This window comes from Stylophora pistillata, chromosome 5 (genome assembly GCF_964205215.1).
Source record: "Stylophora pistillata chromosome 5, jaStyPist1.2, whole genome shotgun sequence".
Lineage (NCBI taxonomy): Eukaryota > Metazoa > Cnidaria > Anthozoa > Scleractinia > Pocilloporidae > Stylophora > Stylophora pistillata.
The window spans coordinates 22,427,760-22,446,859 of record NC_142523.1 but is presented as its reverse complement, the minus strand read 5'-3'; the positions used below and the strand labels follow the sequence as shown (position 1 = coordinate 22,446,859).

Here is a 19,100-nt window from a genome sequence, read left to right as displayed (position 1 = left end):
GGGCTTGCCATGTCTTTCCTGGAAGTGCGTGGCCATTTCTTGAACCTTTTCTATTGTCTGCGGATGTTTAATATCCTGCGGACCAAGCAGCCTAGAAATAGCCATGGTGACAAGTCCCACCACCTTTGAAATAGTTGATTTACCAATGCCAAAAGCATTGGCTACATTTCTCATACGCCATTCATCTGAAACATAATAGAGAGTGAGAGCAACTTCTTTTCCGACTGATAATGGCATTCGCATCCTTGTAGCTTGTCATTTTAAAGTAGGCCTCAGGTCGTCACATAACTTCAGGAATGTCTCGTGCTTCATACGAAAATTTACCTTCCATTCTTCTGCAGTCACTCTTTGGGTACTTAAGTTGTCCCACCATTCATTACATCTCTCGGGCCTGACCCAAAATAATCTTGCACAAGGAAACCTCCATCCGTTAGTTCTCTCTCTTAGATCTTTGAGCATCAGCAGAAGTTGGTGTCGTTTCCATCGTCTTTTCCGGTGATTCAAAGCAGTTAAATTCATGATACAGAGCTGTAAGCGTTGAGTACAGCGTTCGAGGTGACAGAAAATAACACAAGTGGCAAGGCCGCCATATTGTCGAATCCAATCCTCCCTCCGAGTTTTTTACTTCCGCTGCGGTCCGGAACCTGTTCACACGATGCCAAAGAGTGGTACGAAAACCTATCCGATACGTGACGATTCACTTTCGAGATCGAAGCGGCGCAGTTTCGCTCCTTTGTAAAAACCGCGCCGAAATCAGCGTTGCCTTTGTGAACAGAAGCCCTATCCGATATGGTTTTTGTGTCTACGCACGAGCTATCCGTATAATGTAGACATATATCTTTCACAGAGGAGTAATGTTGTGATACTTTTCACAATATTGACCCACTTTCTTTGTCCATTATTACTAAACATAAGCGAAAAGATATGACAAGAAAAAAAATACCTGATTTTAATTTCTCAAAAATTCCGGAGATGAATTGTCTGGAACCACCTGGATACATCTGCGGGCTAATCAGTGACTTTAAAGTCGCCTCCGTTTGCGTTTTAATGCGTAACCTTCTGCTTCGTGTAAAGGCAAATGAGATACTTTTCGTTGTCTGTTTACTTTTCAACCATATCAATAAAATCATTATCTTTAATCCATTCAATAGCCAATGAGTAGCATCAATTTTCCTTCCCTCCTAAATACTTGCTCCTGTTTGCTTTTCTTCCTGAGGAAGAAACGTGACGCTCGTAAATTGGTGCTTTACTTTTAGTCGTCTAAAGCTCCTGGCCCTGACAATATGCCTACAATTGTTCTCAAAAAATGCGCAAGTACTCTAGCTCCTTCAATAACTGCTTTTATAAACTCTTCTTTCGTCAATGGTTATTGTTTATCATCATGGAAAACCGCAAATGTTTTTCCTGTACATAAGAAAGAAAAGAAATCTGAAGTAGAAAATTATCGCCCAATCTCTTTAATGCCAATATTGGCAATAGTCCAAGAGAGATGTGTTCTAAATCATCTTTTGGCGCATATTTCTCTCTGTTTGTATGACATGCAGCATGGCTTCCTTAAGGGTCTGTCATGTACAACTGAACTGTTGCAAGTCCTCCACGAACTTGGTCAGACTCTTGATAGCGGCCTGGAAACTGATGTCATTTATCTAGATTTTTCTAAAGCCTTTGACTCTGTGTGTCATGCGAAACTTTTGTCAAAGCTTCGCAAGTTTGGAATTGACGGTTCACTGCTGGACTGGTTTTTGAGTTATCTAACTGGGCGACAACAGCGTGTTGTCGTAAATGGCAGCTTTTCAACCTGGAGTATAGTTAGGTCTGCAGTTCCACAAAGCTCAATTTTAGGCCCCGTACTGTTTTTGATGTTTATAAATGACATGCCGAATGTTCTAAAGTCCTCATCTCTAGCTATGTATGCTGATGACTCGAAATGTTTCAAAACCATCAAAGCTGCATCTGATATCTGTGACCTCCAAGATGATTTAAACCTCCTTTGCAACTGGTCATCCTTAAACGAACTGTACTTCCAGCCTATAAAATGTCACAATCTGAGAATAAGCCGAAAGAAAAGTAGCTTACAACGTATATATAACCTAAACAATACTGAGATAAAGCTTGTCACCAAAGAAAGGGACCTTGGGCTTACAGTCACTAAGGACCTCACATGGAACGAACATATAATTCAGACTGTCTCTAAAGCTAACAAACTTTTGGGATTTATTAAGAGACATTGTCATACAATTCAAAATGAAAAAAAAATTTAACTTTATTGTACTCCTCTTTGATAAGATCGCATTTTAGTCTCGCTTCACAGGTCTGGGCCCTACAGTCTGTAATTAAGAACCTTCTATTAATTGAAAGGACTCAATGACGAGCCACTAAATTCATTTGCAAAAACAAGAACATGAGCTATCAACACCGTCTAATTCATCTTAATTTACTGCCCATTAATTATTGGCTTGAATATTTAGACCTGCTTTTCTTTCTTAACTGTAAACTAGGGATCGTTAGACTTGACATAGAAAACTATGTTAAATTTTATAATAGCAAATCACGTCGTTGTGCATCGGGAATTTACCTAGCAACACCTTACATTCGAAATTCGCATTTTAGGGATTCATTTTTTGTAAGACTTTCTAATATTTGGAATGCTGTTTCCGATCATATCAAAGCTGAAACTTTGTTGTCTTGTTTTAAAACTATTCTCAAATCTTTCTATTTTCTCAGGTTAAATCAAATATTTGATGGAGATAATGTTCGTACCTTTAAGTTGATTTGTCCTAAATGTCGTAAAGTTAATGCTTTTACAGTTTCTTCTTGTTAATTCCGCAGTCAGTTGTAAAACATGTACTATATGTTTGTTCTTTTTCTTAATGCGTTGGGTTGGGACTTTAAATCTAATTTAGGGGCTGGGATTAAGGTTGTAAATATCTTGGAAGGGACTTAGAGTCCTATTGTATTTACACCCACCTTCGGGTGAATCATTAAATAAAAATAAATAAAAAGTAGCATAAATCAAGCCAACTGTGGAATGAATTTCATGTGGAATGAATTTCATGGCCTGCTCCCAGTTGGCTTGTTAGCTCAATGGGTAGAGCGCTGCACTAGTGTCGCCGAGGTCAGTGGTTCGAATCCCGTACAGGCCTGAATTTATTCAGGTCTGATTTTCACTCTTGCTCAAATAGTGCTTTACTGCGAGGATCGTGCACATACATTTCATAGCCTGCTCCAACTTTTAGATAGCCGAACTTAAATATCGTGTTACCCAATCGGCGGTATGTGTTGCAACTAAGATTGTCTAGTTGAAAACGTAAATGCGCAAATATCGATCAAATCCATTTTCAAAATCCATTTTCAATTTTTAGGTAACTATTAACGAGTTTCCAAAGGTTTCGGGTCTTATTTTTCAAAGTACTGCGGAATTTCGGAAATATTTGAGAAAATCGCTTTCGCGCTCTCCTTTGCCAAAAATAGCATTTGCAACAACGTCCTCGCGTCTTTGGTGGAAGACATAGCATCGAAAATTAATAATCCATGTCAAAATGAGAAGTATTAAGCACTTTATTGATGCCTGTGTTTTGGTTCTAGGTTATACTTCTCCCGAAGAAAAACACAATCTTTAATGACGATTTGACAATAGCCCGAGTAAACACAGATTTTCCGTCTAATTACAAATGTAATCCAACCACAGCGTCAGAGCCACCGCAATCACATTATGGTCGAATGCTGGCGTAGAGAACCGCCACATAATGGCAATCTCTGGTCACCGTAGCGAACAGTCTTTTACATTACAACACGCAGCCCTCGACATCACAGCTCCGCACCTGCAGCTAAGTCCTTTCGAGAAGCTTGACCTTTGACAGATCCGAATCTCTTGCCACTGTCACCGCCATAAACATACAGAAAGAAGTGCAGGAAAACGGCCTAGTTGTGTCCACTGCAATTGAGAAAACCACAAGCGGCTTCGGATTTTTCTTTAACAACCGTTTAAAATGTCCACATTACTCTTGGATCAAATTCTAGCCACACTTGTTGACATTTACTGTTCTAAAGGCTGATAGTTTCGAAAGAAACTGTTTGGGGCTTCGTCGGTGGGAGTAACGAAATAATGTGGATATATCAACAAAGTTGAAATGGTAAATTAGCCACCGTAATGATTACAAAAGCTGACGTTTCGAGCGTTAGCCCTTCGTCGGAGCGAATAGAGGAATTGTGGGTTGTGTGTGCTTTTAAAGGCAGAAAATGGAGCTACGTTATTGGTGGGAGCATGGCAACGAGAAAAACATGAATAAATTAGTGGAATGAAAAGCGTTCGTTGATCCCTGTGGGATTTAGACTGCCGGTTTGAAAGATGAGCTTTTGTTCAAGATTTTTACGGCTTTCCGTGCCACCTAAGTGCAAGGAAAGACCGCAGATTGCCATGTGTTGCTTAGAATGATTAGGTAAATTAAAATGTCTAGCGACTGGTTTCGATGTGTCCTTGTCATTCCTTTCCACGTCTCGAAGGTGTTCTCGGAATCGGTCACCTAGTCTTCTGCCTGTTTCGCCGATGTATATCTTTTTGCAATAAGTGCAAGTTATGCAATAGATTACATTGGCGGAGGTGCACGTCAAGTGATCGGTAATCTTAATGGATCGTTTAGGTCCCGATATTTTATCAGTGTTGTGAATGAAAGGACACGTTTTGCATCGTGCACGAGCGCATTTAAAAGTGCCTGGTTGGTCATTAGTCTGAAAAGAACTTCTGACCAAAAAATTGCCTATGTTTTTGTCGCGTTTGAATGAAATGAGCGGAGGCTGCGAAAAGATAGTGCTTGTCTCTGGATCGTTTTGAAGTAATTTAAAGTTTTTAAGAATGATGGATTTAACTGAGTGGTTGTGAGGGTGAAACGTGAGAGTGAATGGAATGCGGGCGGAATCTTCCTTATGCGACGTTTGTAGTGCTGAATATACATTGTTACTGTTATACATTGAAGTACGGACCCCTTCGCTGGGAACTAAGGTAGCAGTTCCCAGGCTACGAGGTGAAGCAATATAACATCATTATGGATGCCCTCGGGGGGTGGTCACGGGAGCTGGATATCATGATGCGCGAGCTGGTGGGAGGCAGAAGCACAGACGTACTGCGAAAGATGCAGAGGGCAGTGCTCTCGGGCACGCTGAATATTGTCCGGACTTTCAAGGTGGCAGTTTGAATTCCTGTTAGAAGGAGGACCGTAGACACAACGGAAAAGCTTTTTAGGATTAGTTAATATACATTTATTTTTTACTCCATGGCTCACAGGTTACGGTTTTCGCCCTGTGCTGCCTGATTAGAATGTAGCATTCAGTTGATTTCTCTGCGACATAATAATAATAATAATGATATTGAATTACCAACGACACAGGAGGAAAAAAATCATCAGTTTACTTTTATTTTCAAATCATTTACATGAAAACAAAGACCTAGGACTCACATTTAACTTCTAATTTCTAAAGAGCTACAAAACTATAACTAGATATAGCTATTGTCGACGCACAGAATTATCTTGATTAAACTTAAAGTAAGAAACCCACCAGTGATTGACATTTATCTTAGCGTTTTGGATAACTTGTCCCTGGCTTGGCTTTCAGGCTCATGTACCTAATGTCCATATCATCAAACCCCAAAACTAACAAGAACCGGATTGTGAAGTTAAGTATAATGGATGGCCTGAACCCTGAGAGATCACTTCTACTCAAAAAATTACCCACTTGAGGAAAATTACCGCTGAAAAAAAGAATGATCGCATGAACAGCAAAATGCTTAACACCCTCAAACGAAATGAACTATTTTCGAGTTGAATGACATTTAAGAGGAAATGCACAAAAGTAAATAACGCCGGATCAAATCGATAAAATCGCGGCCAAGGTCAAAAATTAAATCTACCTTCATTTTCAATTTTTAGGCAACTAATATCGAGTTTTCGAAGGTTTCGGGTCTTAATTTCCAAAGTACCTCAGAATTTTGGAAATATTTGAGAAAACCGATTTCGCGCTCTCCATGGCCAAAAGTAGCTGTCTAAATTAGCCAAAATAAGCATTCGTAAGAACGTCCTCGCGTCTTTGGTGGAAAACATAACATCGAAAATTAATAATCCATTTCAAAAGTAGAAGTATTAAGCACTTTATTGATGCCTGTGTTTTGGCTGTAGGTTATTCTTCTCCCAACGAAAAACACAATCTTTAATAGCGATTTGACAATAGCCTGAGTAAACGTAGTTTTACCGTCTAATTACAAAATTTCGAAATTTCGCCATGAAAAGCCTACTTGTTGTCTAAATATGTCCACTGGAAGAATACTTAATGCTGCTCTGAGATTCTGTTTTTCAGATGCACAAATCAAACAAATTTATATTCTTGTGCAGGAGCACGACCATTTGTTGCTGTTGTGTTATTTTGAAATTTTTTGTACTTCAAAAAATTCAGTAAGTCCGGCTAATAAGCTGCCTCACATTATCACAAATGAATAAAGGCTGTTAGTTTCTAAAGAAACTGTTTGGGGCTGCGTCGGTGGGGGTAACGAAATAATTCGAATATATCAACAAAGTTGAAATAGTAAATTGGCCACCGGAACGATTACAAAGGCTGACGTTTCGAGCGTTAGCCCTTCGTCGGAGCGAAGGGCTAACACTCCAAACCTCAGCTTTTATAATCGTTACGGTGGCCAATTTACCATTTCAACTTTGTTGATATATTCAAATTATCACGTTATCCCACTTGCTAAGTCATTGAAAAGGGAAGCTTTACTTACAAGTGTCTTTCGCATGTAATTTTCAGCCATGCTTGCAATTTTGAGAAGTGTATTCAGGGCTCGACACTTAACTTTTCAACTTACTGGCCAAGTGGCGCAGGTGACATCTTACATGCCATGACAATTTCAGTTTGTTTACTAGCCAAACTGGCTAGTGGAAATCGAAAACCATTAGCAAGTACTGAATTTCTACTAGTCTGTGGCTAGTGGGTTAATGTTAGTGTCAAGCCCTGATAGTGATTAAGTGAAGAGATATATTTTAGAAAATGGTTGCATTAATATTAGAAATGTATATATTTATTGTCTTATTCTTTCAAATGATGTTTGTCTATTTATACCATAATCTATTAAGATTCTTCTTAACTTTAAAATCATGGTCTGTAAAATGTTCTAACAGTAACAATACCTAGAACTAAATAAGTTAGTGCTTGAAAGATGAAGTATGCAGTGTAGTTTCATTATATGACTGAACGGGAGGGAAATCAGTGTGCAGAGGAAAGAGCCCTCTACTTCTGAACTGGACTCATATTGGAGCTGAATTGGCTATTTTTAAAGGGGCCATTTGTGAGAGACCTGAAATTTTGGGCGCCGTTTTGGTCCCTTAAATTCCAATGTGGCCCAGTATTTTTCAAATTTGCCCTTCACGTTGTCCAATTTGGCCCTTACAATTGAGTCAATTAAGCACCAAAAATTAGTGCCAAAAACAGCCCGGCCCATCTCAATAGGGCCGAATTGACCCCAAGCCAGTACCAAACTAGACTCAGTCATTTCGACCCCATTTTTGGGGCCAAATCAACTCTTAATTTCACAGTGTACATAATTATGCTGCTTTGTACCCTAAGCTATAAGGAATTCAACATGAAATATATGAACTCGTATATCTGCCAAGTACACATACCAGTATATCACATGTCACACACAGTATTCATGATGTATAATGGCATGAATACTGAGTTATAATGAATCATACCACTTGTGTATACGGTTGTGGTATTTTCTTAGCATACCCTGACGTGTATTGATCATTATACGGACCTTACACCTCCTTACATCTACCGTATACAGTTATGTATACTGACTGTATACGCACCAAGGAAAATTCCTTATACAGAACATTTTATGCAGTGATCCTAAAAGTAAAAAAACAGAAAGTTTCAAACAAGCTGTAATAAGTTAAGCCTATGCGTTAGATTAACGTAGAGAGAAAGTTGCTCATTTATTTCTTTTTACCCGCCTCCTGGTTAGCTCAATTGGTTAGAGCGCCGGATTGTGTTGTGCAGGAGGTCGAGGGTTCGACCCGCGGCCGGACCAATACTCAGGGTCTTAAAATAACTGAGGAGAATCTGCTGCTTTTCTATAATATCAAGAAATGGATAGATATTGTAGTCTTCTCGGATAAGGACGAATAAACCGTAGGCCCTTCTCCTGCAGGGTTAGGAGTTGGAGACGTTAATTTCCTTCGCACGAGTTTACAGTGTGGTGAATGTCCTCCCCTGGGGTGGGATGGGTGGGATATACAGGCCCCCATTTAAACCAGCTTCTAGCTGTACTGGGCCAGCCTGTCTAGATATCGCGAATACGATACGATACGATACGAATACTCAATGAACGGCATTTTGCTCTACTGATCATACCTCTCTGTTTTTAGTAAGTTCTTTCTCAAGGCAAGCCAAAACATCTGCAAATGAAGGACGTTTCCCCGGATCCAGTTTCCAGCAAGATTTCATTAAATCATAACTAGGAAGACAAAAAAAGGAAAGAAAAAGTCTAGTCACCCAGCTCTCGGAGCGAAACCATTATGACAGAAATAATTTCATTCTATCAATGGCTACTTGCATTTCATTCGGGCATCCTTCTGGCCTTGATAATATTTTTCTCTTCTTCAAATATTCGATAATTCCCTTGGCTAAAAGACCGGTATATGGCATTTTACCTTGAAAAAAAAATTACAAACTGTATTCGTTAGTGCACGATAAACTTTTTCATCTCAAACATCACGATACTATGCCCTACGATTGAGGAAGCACTGGGGGCAAGGATGAATCCCTTAGTCATTTGATTCAAGTTACAACTTTACCTCCAGATTCGATCTCCCATAATAGAACTCCAAACGACCACCTGTCGACAAAAAAGAATTGGTCATCGTCTGAAATTTAGTTTTCTCACTTGATAAAGAAAATTTCAAAATGGAAAAAGACGAGAACTCCAAAAATAATTCTTCACCTTGTTCGTTAAAGTTTCTCAAGGTAATGGTGATGATTAGGGCCTGTTTACATGGAGGTGGGGCGGGACCCCAGTAAGACGGTGAGGTAATTACCCGCCCAGCCGTGGTCGGAAAATGGCCCGCGTTTACATGCAAACTTACAACCCCGGGGTCCCGGGGTGACGTTACTAGACGTTGTTGCGTTTGCTGCCTTGCGCTTCTTGTGCTATCGACAGCCGACTAGGCAAAGTAACGTTGTTGACAGTGGATGTGTGGGATTCCATCGGGTCTTCTTTCATTCGCAATCCCAGAATATGCTCGATTTTCTTTGCTCTGTTGCACGTTACGCAGATAAAGCCGGCGAAAAAGCTGGCCGGATTTGTGAGCGCGGGCGGCCATATTGTTCTGGTTCAAATTTGGCTCGCTTTGGCGCGTTTGCAAATGTAACATAAACTCGACCCCGGCTAGGCGGGTTACCCCACCTTGAGTCATTTACATGGCAAAATACGACCCCGGCTGAAAGGGTTACCCTACCAGGCAGATCGGGCAACCCGCCTAAGCGGGTTACCCCACCTATCATGTAGACATGACCAAATAAAAATGAGAGATTATATGGAGAGGCGGGTAACCCCACCTGGGCGAGTTGCCTCGCCTACCTGGGGTCCTCCACCTCCACGTAAACAGGCCCTTAGACTAGTTTGCAGTATATTTTCCTTTTTTTCATTTTAAGGTGACAGTTTCTCGGTCGTAACTGGTCAACCACGAAAGCATAAACAGGCCATAGCTTCAGAAGCTATAGAGCGCACTCTACGATTCCTTGTTCCACTCTTTAGAAATCACAGATACTGATCGCTAAATGCCGTGAGAACTTTGAGCCTGGTTTTATTATTTCAAAAGACCAATTGGAAGAAAATGTATTAGCATTTTCAAATCGTCCAGGTGGGTCTCATCTAAATGAATTATGAGCTCCGAGGATCTATAGGGCAATATATGAAGGAGATATCACTGAAAATAATAATGATAAACAAGACATTTCGCGAGTAACGGTCGCTTGTGATGATTTGAAAGCTATTCAAATTTAACTTGCCTATGGTTCACACAATACGATTAATTTTAGTGTTAGTTGTGTCCATTGATAACAAAATGCACTAGTGTGCATGCGATTTCTTTTAGGAATAACTTACACGTCTGTCTTTGTAGTAAACACAAAATCCTCCAATGACTCAAGAGCCATCCAACGAACTGGTAACATTTCCTGTTCGGAAGAGGAATTGGCGCGATTTTAGTGAAATTAGTATATGATAGGAACGCTGACTAACTCTTCAATTGATAAAACCATACAATATACACTCATAATTGCCGTTTATGTCGACATTCACTGAAAAAAGTTATATCATGTAGAAGGGGAAGGAAAAAACACTGTCAATAAAGTGAAACTTCTTCATAACTAAATACAATAAAAAAATCATAGAGCGCTAAACGCTATGCACACTTTTTTCAAGTTTTAAAACCCCTCCCTCCCCGTTTTCTCAACAACGAGCGAAGTAGCCATACCTTGCAAAGAGTCTCATATTCACCACTTTCGTACACATCACGTGACATGCCAAAGTCGGAAACCATAGCAACATTCCTCTCGCCAAGAAGCACATTTCTTGCCGCAAGGTCGCGATGAACACACTGAGAAATAAATTCAGAATGATAATGGAATGATAGCATTTATAAGTAAGTCAGCCCATTCAGAGTAAGAGAATGTATGATTGATTGCATTATTTTTTTACAGCCTTTTGCATAATTACCTTTTTAACAACAACAAACATATGAAACATATGTGTGAACTGCGGTTATGAGACGTATATGAGAACGATCCTTCGCAGTAAAGCACTATTTGAGCAATAGTGAAAATCAGACCTGAAAAAAATTTCAGGCCTGTACGGGACTCGAACCACTGACCTCTGCGATATCATCTACGGGTTTATATCGAATTAATTTGATGGCCTGCTCCCAGTTGGCTTGTTAGCTCAATTGGTAGAGCGCTGCACTAGTATCGCAGAGGTCAGTGGTTCGAGTCCCGTACAGGCCTGAAATTTTTTTCAGGTCTGATTTTCACTATTGCTCAAATAGTGCTTTACTGCGAAGGATCGTTCTCATATAAATTACCTTTTTGCTGGCGAGATGAAACATTCCACAGGCCACGTCTCTTGCGATCTTTACTTTGTCCACACGCGTGAATCCGACTTGCATTTCCATTTCATTTTCGTATGGATTTCCTCTGTTCTTCTTTAGTTGGTCCAACAAGCAGCCATTCGGAGCCAGGCGAACAATAACCAATATCGAATCTAGGTATTTCAGAAGAGGTGAATCGTTACAGAACCATACAGTAAGGAAAGCGAGTTACTTAGAACCTTTTGATAGGTAAAAAGACAAAAGGGCGTGGGACTGTTCATGTTCAAGATTACAAAATCATCAAAGTTCCGATCTATCATGGCATGGATGAATATCATGGCATGGATGCATAAATGCTAACCGTATGCAACTAAACTTCAAGAAAACGTGGGAGATGCTTCTTAAAGGCAAATACACGAAGGCTTTACCTGCTCCTCTGGCTTCTATAGAGCATAAACCATGTCTAAAGTTGTTGGGTGTAACTTTCCAATTTGATCCGTGTAACTGGGACTTACATTTTAATAATAGCAAATCGAAAGCAAGTAGTCGTCTGTACATCTTACGTGTTTGTAAATTCTATGGATTGCCGTCGGATCATCTTCATCTTCTTTTTATCAGTCTTATTCTACCTATATTTACATATCCTGTAGAGGTATCGGGCTGCGCGTGTTATCAGAAGTATCTGAGTCGCATAGACAGGCTGCTCAAGAGAGCTTTTAAGCTTGGTTACTGTAAAGAGCTTTTTGTGATTGAAAATATTATTACTCTAAAGGATAAGAAGTTATGGGCCAAGATCACCGACAGCGATTTTACAACAGTTTTAGATGATCTTTTGTCACCACAGCGACCAACAGCTACGCTACGTAAGAGGCGCCATAACTATATTCTCCCGCTTGTCAGAACTGAATGTTTCAAGAGGACTTTTGCTAATAGATGTTTGCTCTCTTGTTAGTTAGTCAGTTATATAGTTAGTTAATTAGTTTTATATTTGTTAAAGTTCATATCATTAAGACTAAACACGTTTGTTGTTTAGAGTTCTTAAGTAAGACTTTTATTATTATCATTCGTTCAGCAAATAACTACCAGACTTTGTGCAAGCTCCAATGAGACTTATGATATTAGGATGTTCACCAACTGTAACCATGATTTGAAGCTCGTTGAGTAAGTCCTTCCTGTCTTTCTCTCCAGCATTCTCTATAAAATCCAAATACAAATGCTTTAAAAACACACACATTTTCAAACACTTTAAACAATCAATCTGTCAACAGATCTGGAAGTCGGTGGGTCATTCAGTCAACAAGTAGATCAACCACAATAGGTAGTCAGAAAATTAACCAATCAATTTGTGAAAAAATCAGTAAGTACACTAACCAATTTTACCTTTAATTCTCTTTACTGCACATGCCCTGACTTGTCCGCCTACGCGCACTAAGCCTTTGTACACTTCCCCATATACACCTTCCCCCAGCTTCTCTTTTAGTGTAACATCTGTTCTGGGAATCTCGACCCAGTTGCAAAGAGTGGTGAGCGGTGTCTGCGGCTGCAGGATAAAGTGAAACGTAAGCATAAAAATTAACTCTTTATTTTCTTGAACTTCGCTGATTGAAAGAAAGTAAGTACAAATTATAAAATTCTGATTACCTCAATGTGCACTCTGCCTCGACGTAAATTTCTGATAGGTCCGTACTTGACACAAATGACGACAACTAATAAAGATGCTAAGCTTAGTGGCAACACTATTTTCAGCATTAATTTCACGATAAATTTGTCTGGAAAAAATTAAAAATAAACAAAACAGTTAACAGAAAACTCTCAAAGCTGCAGAACAATTACGCGCACAATGGAGCTGAGCGCTAACGTTATATCAAAATTCTAATTTTGAAAACAAAGAGCCTAACGAGGGTATGTGTTGATGTAAATGACCATGTTGCGGGTTTCACGAAACGCAACGAGGTCAGTTCTGGGCTATGCACTAGATAAAATCAAGGTATTTAGGATGTAAGGTAGCACCAAAACAGCTGTTCGTTCACAATGGTGTAAATTATTTCAAAGAAGAGCCTATCCATGACGGTTTACTCACTCGGTAGTGTCTTCTCTGTTACCAGAACACCCTCTGATCTTCCATACATATTGTTGCTTGATAATCTGATGGTGTATTCTGTGGAGGGTTCCAAGTTCTCCATAATCATTTTGGTCTCAGGGTACGGAATCGTCTTCAATACTGTAAAGTTTTCCATTGTTTTTCTCCTCCACTCTACGGTGTAGCTTACTATTTGGTGAAAGCTGGCATTTTCTGGCTCATCCCAAGTCAAAATAAGATACCTTCTCTGAACATTATTTACCGTGAGGCGTTTCGGTGGTGGTGGTAATTCTAGTGTACGAAGAAGACGACAACAAACGCATTTTAATTGTAAATTCTCATAACTGTCATGAAAGTGTAATCGCGGTGAGGTAATGAATACTAAGAACAGTCATTATGACCCAAACCTTTTTCTGCGTCTGATTGTTAAATTTACAGCCACATGTGTTCTACCCATACATTATTTTTTTATGAAATTATGCTTGGATGTACATTTTGAATCTTTCCAATCATTTCTTTTTCTCAGTGGCTAACTTTACCTCTTGGAGGACATCGAGATACGTTGCAATATTCCCATCGAACATTTGTGTCAGTAGTATAACACCACGGTCCATCCGGTGCACTGCTGTCCGGGTTACGACACATGTTTGAGTCATCTTTGGAATCAGTGACATCGTTAGGAGTCCGCCAATGACGATGAGGACACTGGGATTTCCAAGACTGACATGAACGACCAGATCGGGTGACGTTCACACTGCCACGGTAACCAACTCCCACGCCATAGTAACAATCTGAGATAAATTGGACAACTGGGTTCAAGGCAACGCAAACGGGAAGTATTTGTGTACTGACCGATCTAACATAATCTCCTGAAGTAATGTGTCATTAGTTTGCGCTTCTGACTTGTAACACTACCAAGGGCAAAGTCAGGCTACTTTTTCTGTTTTCAACATTGCACAAAAGGAGATGCAGTTTAGTTATGGTTCGTTGTCTCCCAGATAGGCATTTATAGATTATGCTAGCATAATTTTTGGCATAATTCGAGGAAACTGGCATAATATCTGCCAAGTAGCAATGCTAGCAAAATTTGCGCATTTTGATAATTATAAGATCATTTTTGATGCCATTATTTGATAATTTTTTGTCTCTAGTCCCAAGCACTTGGTGACCTTAATCGATATTTAAAGTTTTAGTTAAACTAGTAGCATTTGTAGTTCACTGTGAAGCACTGAGCCCGGGTCTAACCTGAACCACATGTTTATTTGAAATTCATTGTGGATTTGTTGCGTTTCTTTCCTGTAGACGAACGGCTTCTAGTTAAAAAATATATATTTTGGACTTATTTGCATTTTTTCAAAGAGCATAATTTAAAAAAACGGTGGCATAATTTGGAAAAAAGAGCATAATTTTAGCATAATTTGGCCAAAAAAAAAGCAATGCTACTAGCATAATATGCCACTTTTACTAGCATAATCTATAAATGCCTACTCCCAGAGACGGTTAGAGTTACTGTTAGCATGATTCTTAATAGACTCAACTGTAGCCTCTTAAAGGTCATTCAACTCGAAAATAGTTCATTTCGTTTAAGGGTGTTAAGCATTTTGCTGTTCATGCGATCACCTTTTTTTTAGTGGCGATTTTCCTCAAGTGGGTACTTTTTGAGTAGAAGTGATCTTTCAGGGTTCAGGCCATCCACTACTTTACTTTACAATTCGGTTCTTGTTAATTTTGGGGTTTGATGTTAAGGACATTAGGTACCTGAGCTTGAAACCCAAGCAGGGACCAGTTATCCAAAACGCCAAGATGAAAGTTAATCACTGGTGGGTTTCTTACTTTAAGTTTAATCAATCAAGTTTTGTCTTAAGATAATTCTGTGCGTCGACGATAGCTCTATGTAGTTATAGTTTTGTAGCTCTTTAGAAATTAAAAGCTAAATGTGACTTATAGCTCCCTGTTTTCATGATAGTAAAAGTACCTGGCACGTAAGGAGAGTGGCATTAGTCCGTGAACTGATTGTAAATAGGGTGACGAGAAGTTTGAACAAGATTTCTGTCAATTTTCTGTCATCGCTTCGTGTATAAATTGAAATTTATACCTACTTATTTTATTGGGACGCAATATTTTGTACAAAGCACTACGGACGCATTAGGCAACATTCCAATAGAGATATTGAAAATTACAATTCAGAACATTAATAACAGACCTGTACTCTCAGTGTCATCACCTACGGGAGATGAGAAAAGTGAGAGCAGCAGAGGTTAGAAAGGTAAAGAAAAAGTATAAAATTGTCTGATTAATATGATAAACCAAAATATTACGGCTATTTCCTAGCGTCTGATTGTGTATATAGCTGTTTGTGCGTGTGTAGTTTGGTGAGTATTTTTGTGTTTCCACACAAGCCAACTGGTTCATAAACTGCCAGAGTGTTAACGTTCCTACGTTTCGTGAAATTAAGTATTTTTACTACACAAGGATGGGATACTTATCCATCGCAGGTAATCTATCCCCCTCCTCTCTCTGCGTTTCATTAAATTTCCTTAATGAATCGCTGGTATCAAATTATACACCAGCTCCACTCCGGCAGCGTGATGATCCTCTTTAAGCCGAAAAAGTCAGTAACTCTCAAAGGAACATGAGCAGATAACGAGGGCAACTTTATGCAATAATTTTAATGACAGTGTTACACCTACCAGGAAGATCACGCCATTGATAGCACTCAGGAGCATCGCCACCATTTGCATCAACATACTTAGAGCTTGAGCAATTGGTCATGTCCTCGTCAAATACCGATGCATCCCTGATTAGATCCATTTCTCTTTTACAAACCTTTTGGTCCAAATATTCGCATGAGCTGCGACAAATCCGACGTTTTTTAGGCTGCCCCAGTGATTCATCGCACTGTGGGAATTGATAGCGGCAGTACAATTCTCTTAATGTGGACCTGCACACCGGAGGGATCAATTCGAAAAAACTGTTCGCGTTGCTAGTTTCCTTTTCACTATAATCCAGCGTGGATTGGTCGCCATAAAGGTATCGACTTGTAGTTATGTTTTTACATAATTCGCCTTTATACTCGTAAAATATGCAATAAGCTTCTCTCACAGAACCGTCAACTGGAGGAAATGCCTGCACGCAGCTGTAAAAAAAGAAACCAGGGTAAAAGAAAGAGAATAGTAAAATGAAAGAGTATATCTAGAAATTGATTATTGAAATCTTAATAGATATATATCTAAGATCCGCACGTGTGTGAAATGTCAAGCGTTATGCCTAGCCACAAGTTGCCGATAAATCCCAGAAATTTTCCGATAAAAGTGTCTAAAAGTTGCCAAAAAGTTGCTATTTTGTTTAAAAAGTTGCCAAAAAGTTGCTGAATTTCCAAAAAGTTGCCGAAAAGTTCCCAAAATCTTTCTGCTTTTCGTACTTTCATGGGTGTTAAAGATTAAAAATTCGCACATTGCTTCTTATCAAAACTTTCTTTGTCAAAGTTCAATGCTAATATCAGAGGTTCTTTCCATTTCACTTGATCAACAAATTGTCACTGTAATTGTCCACCATCTTGAAAAACATGCAACGTGATACCGCTGACCTTGTGATAAAGCATCACAAAAATCAACCCATGAGGGTTGTACCCATTATTGTATTTTAGAATAAATTGGGTAAATGTCTATCGAAAACTGACCAATGTTGCTCAAAACGTGAAGAAAGTGGCTTCAAAGAACCTTAAAAAGCCCAAAGTTGCCGAAAATTCTAAAAGTTGCCAAAATTCTAAAAAGTTGCCGAAAATCTCAAAAGTTGCCAAAAAGTTGCCGAGCAACTTGTTGCTAAGCCTCTCAAGCGTACCAACCTTGAATTAGAATCCACTTGGGTAAAGTTACCCTCTGATTATCCAACAAAAAAAAAAACAAGAAACAGAAAAGGAAAGACATTAATTGTTTTACCAGGATATAATAACATGATAGAAAACCTCGAAAGTACGCAGTTCAGTTTATTAATACCTTTTCTGTAAAAGCCATATGCTAAAACTAATGAATGTTACGCAGTTTTGTCAAAATATAAAATATGGTAAGCTTTGGTCGACAATTTCAGGCCATTTTCTTTATTGTTTGGCATGTTCTCGCTGACGAGATTTCAAATTTAGCGCGGTTGGCTACACAAAAGGACCCGGATGTGCCGCTGAACTCTAGGCGATGTGTTTATCCCTGGGGCGATGTGTTTATCACTGGAACGACACAAAATAGCCGACAATCTTTGAATGCTTTTCATTTCTGAAGAACTTGCAAGTTTAAAAGCGGGGCAGAGCTATGCAAGACTAAAGAAAGTACACTTTTTCTACTCACCGCAACAAGCCATCATAGTGTTCAAAATGGTGAGAATGGTAACTGCGAAGACACAAGCCCTTTCCATACTGTAATTTAACACAAGGTTATTGAATATACAGACTGTTGCAGAATATGCATAGGAACATTTAGTTTTATCAACTGAGTTGAGATGTAAGCTGGCCACCGTCAAGAGTTAAATAAAAAAACAATGCTGACGTTTCGAGCGTAATCTCATGGTAAGGACTTTCATTTAATATAAAAGGTGTAAGGATAAAAAGGAAAATCAATTCACCTAACGTACAGTAAACAGCTTTTCCAAAGAAGGGATGATAATTTTAAAATTTCTGGACAAAATTGAAGAGAGCTATTCATCGTATCAGCTAATTAGATCATCAGTAAACTCGGCATGGAGAAAGACATGAGTTAATATGAGTCAGAGTCGAACCATTACATGGTACCAAATCGCCATTTATTATCCTGAATCAGTTGAATTCGACTATTAACTTGAAAGAATCTTCATTCTCCATAAAGATAATTATTTCTAGCGACTCCTACCTTTCCTCTCCAGTATAGCTAGATGTTTTTCTTTCCCAGAGCATTGATATCTTTACAAATAAATAACTAATCTTATTGACGACCCTCGATCCCTATTGGTACGATGGCGTTCAATAGTGCAGAAAATTGTAAATGATGTGCAGATGTCGCTTTAAATAATGTTTACTGCACGTAAAATGCAAATTTGTTGAATATCAAATCTAAGCAAGAACACGCTGCGTGGTTTGCCTGTCTTATATATTCAATTTGAGACATACTTTCTTGTTGTATGAGAACAGATCGTCTCCTATCGTGGCGGATATTTGTTTTGTAGGTAGAACAGAAATATGCATTAAATACAGTCACCCGCTTCAGATGAGTCTAACTCAGTTGGGAAAACAAGGCTGTTCTTTGGGGCCATTCCTGAATCCAGTTTCGAGACTGATGGCACCCCACAGGACTATGCACTATGTTAAGGGTCTACTGCTTACCAAATCTCTCATAAACAATACCCTAAGCGCTGAAGTATTTTACATACCTCGCCCACCGTGACATGAAGTTTCATTTAAACCAGGTCAAGCCCGTCGTTGTGATTAAAAAAAAAATGCAAATGTGCATCGTCAAAACGTACGAAGCTTTAGGCGGCTTTGGAGCTGACAGCCTTCTAAAATGGGAGCAACGCTCGATAGAATTTTTCAAGTAAATTAATTTGTCGTATGTAACAAAGTAGTCGAGTAATCTTACTCGCATGCTTGAATGAAAATCACTCACGAATTAAAATACCTTCTGATTGACTACTGTCTTCCGACTAACAGGGAGTTTTCCTATTTGGTTTCCCTCTCTGAAAAGTTACCATGATTTCAGTTCAGCATGAGAGCTTGAGCTAAGAAGACTGTAGCGAAAGACAAACCAAGCGAGTATCATTGACTTCCTGCCACGACATGCTTTAGTGACACGACACAACACAACACAACACAAACGGGGCTCAAATTACTCGCGGGGTTACTAGACCTCAACTTCTCAACAAAACTT

At 39.2% G+C, this 19,100-nt stretch overlaps 1 protein-coding gene across 6 annotated transcripts; it reads right to left on the bottom strand.

Annotated features, from left to right (window-relative positions):
* Positions 1 to 5,387: 5,387 nt before the first annotated feature.
* LOC111333802 (tyrosine-protein kinase transmembrane receptor Ror2-like) lies at positions 5,388 to 19,059 on the bottom strand. 6 transcript variants are annotated; one of them, XM_088759834.1, is made up of 18 exons: positions 18,852 to 19,059; positions 18,607 to 18,732; positions 17,553 to 17,620; positions 17,060 to 17,093; positions 15,906 to 16,351; positions 15,419 to 15,439; positions 13,755 to 14,006; positions 13,216 to 13,506; positions 12,777 to 12,904; positions 12,516 to 12,675; positions 12,219 to 12,329; positions 11,130 to 11,308; positions 10,527 to 10,649; positions 10,157 to 10,227; positions 8,847 to 8,887; positions 8,606 to 8,702; positions 8,404 to 8,506; positions 7,937 to 8,123 (listed from the first exon to the last, which is right to left on the bottom strand). In XM_088759834.1, the coding sequence occupies exons 2-18, from the start codon at positions 18,621 to 18,623 to the stop codon at positions 8,085 to 8,087; spliced, it is 2,181 nt and encodes a 726-aa protein (XP_088615960.1). In that variant the 5' UTR covers positions 18,624 to 18,732; positions 18,852 to 19,059; the 3' UTR covers positions 7,937 to 8,084. The 6 variants fall into 6 exon arrangements, with proteins under 6 accessions (XP_088615958.1, XP_088615963.1, XP_088615962.1 ...); XM_088759837.1 differs by lacking the exon at positions 17,060 to 17,093 and having other exon boundaries at positions 7,936 to 8,123; XM_088759833.1 differs by having other exon boundaries at positions 18,607 to 19,059.
* Positions 19,060 to 19,100: the final 41 nt, after the last annotated feature.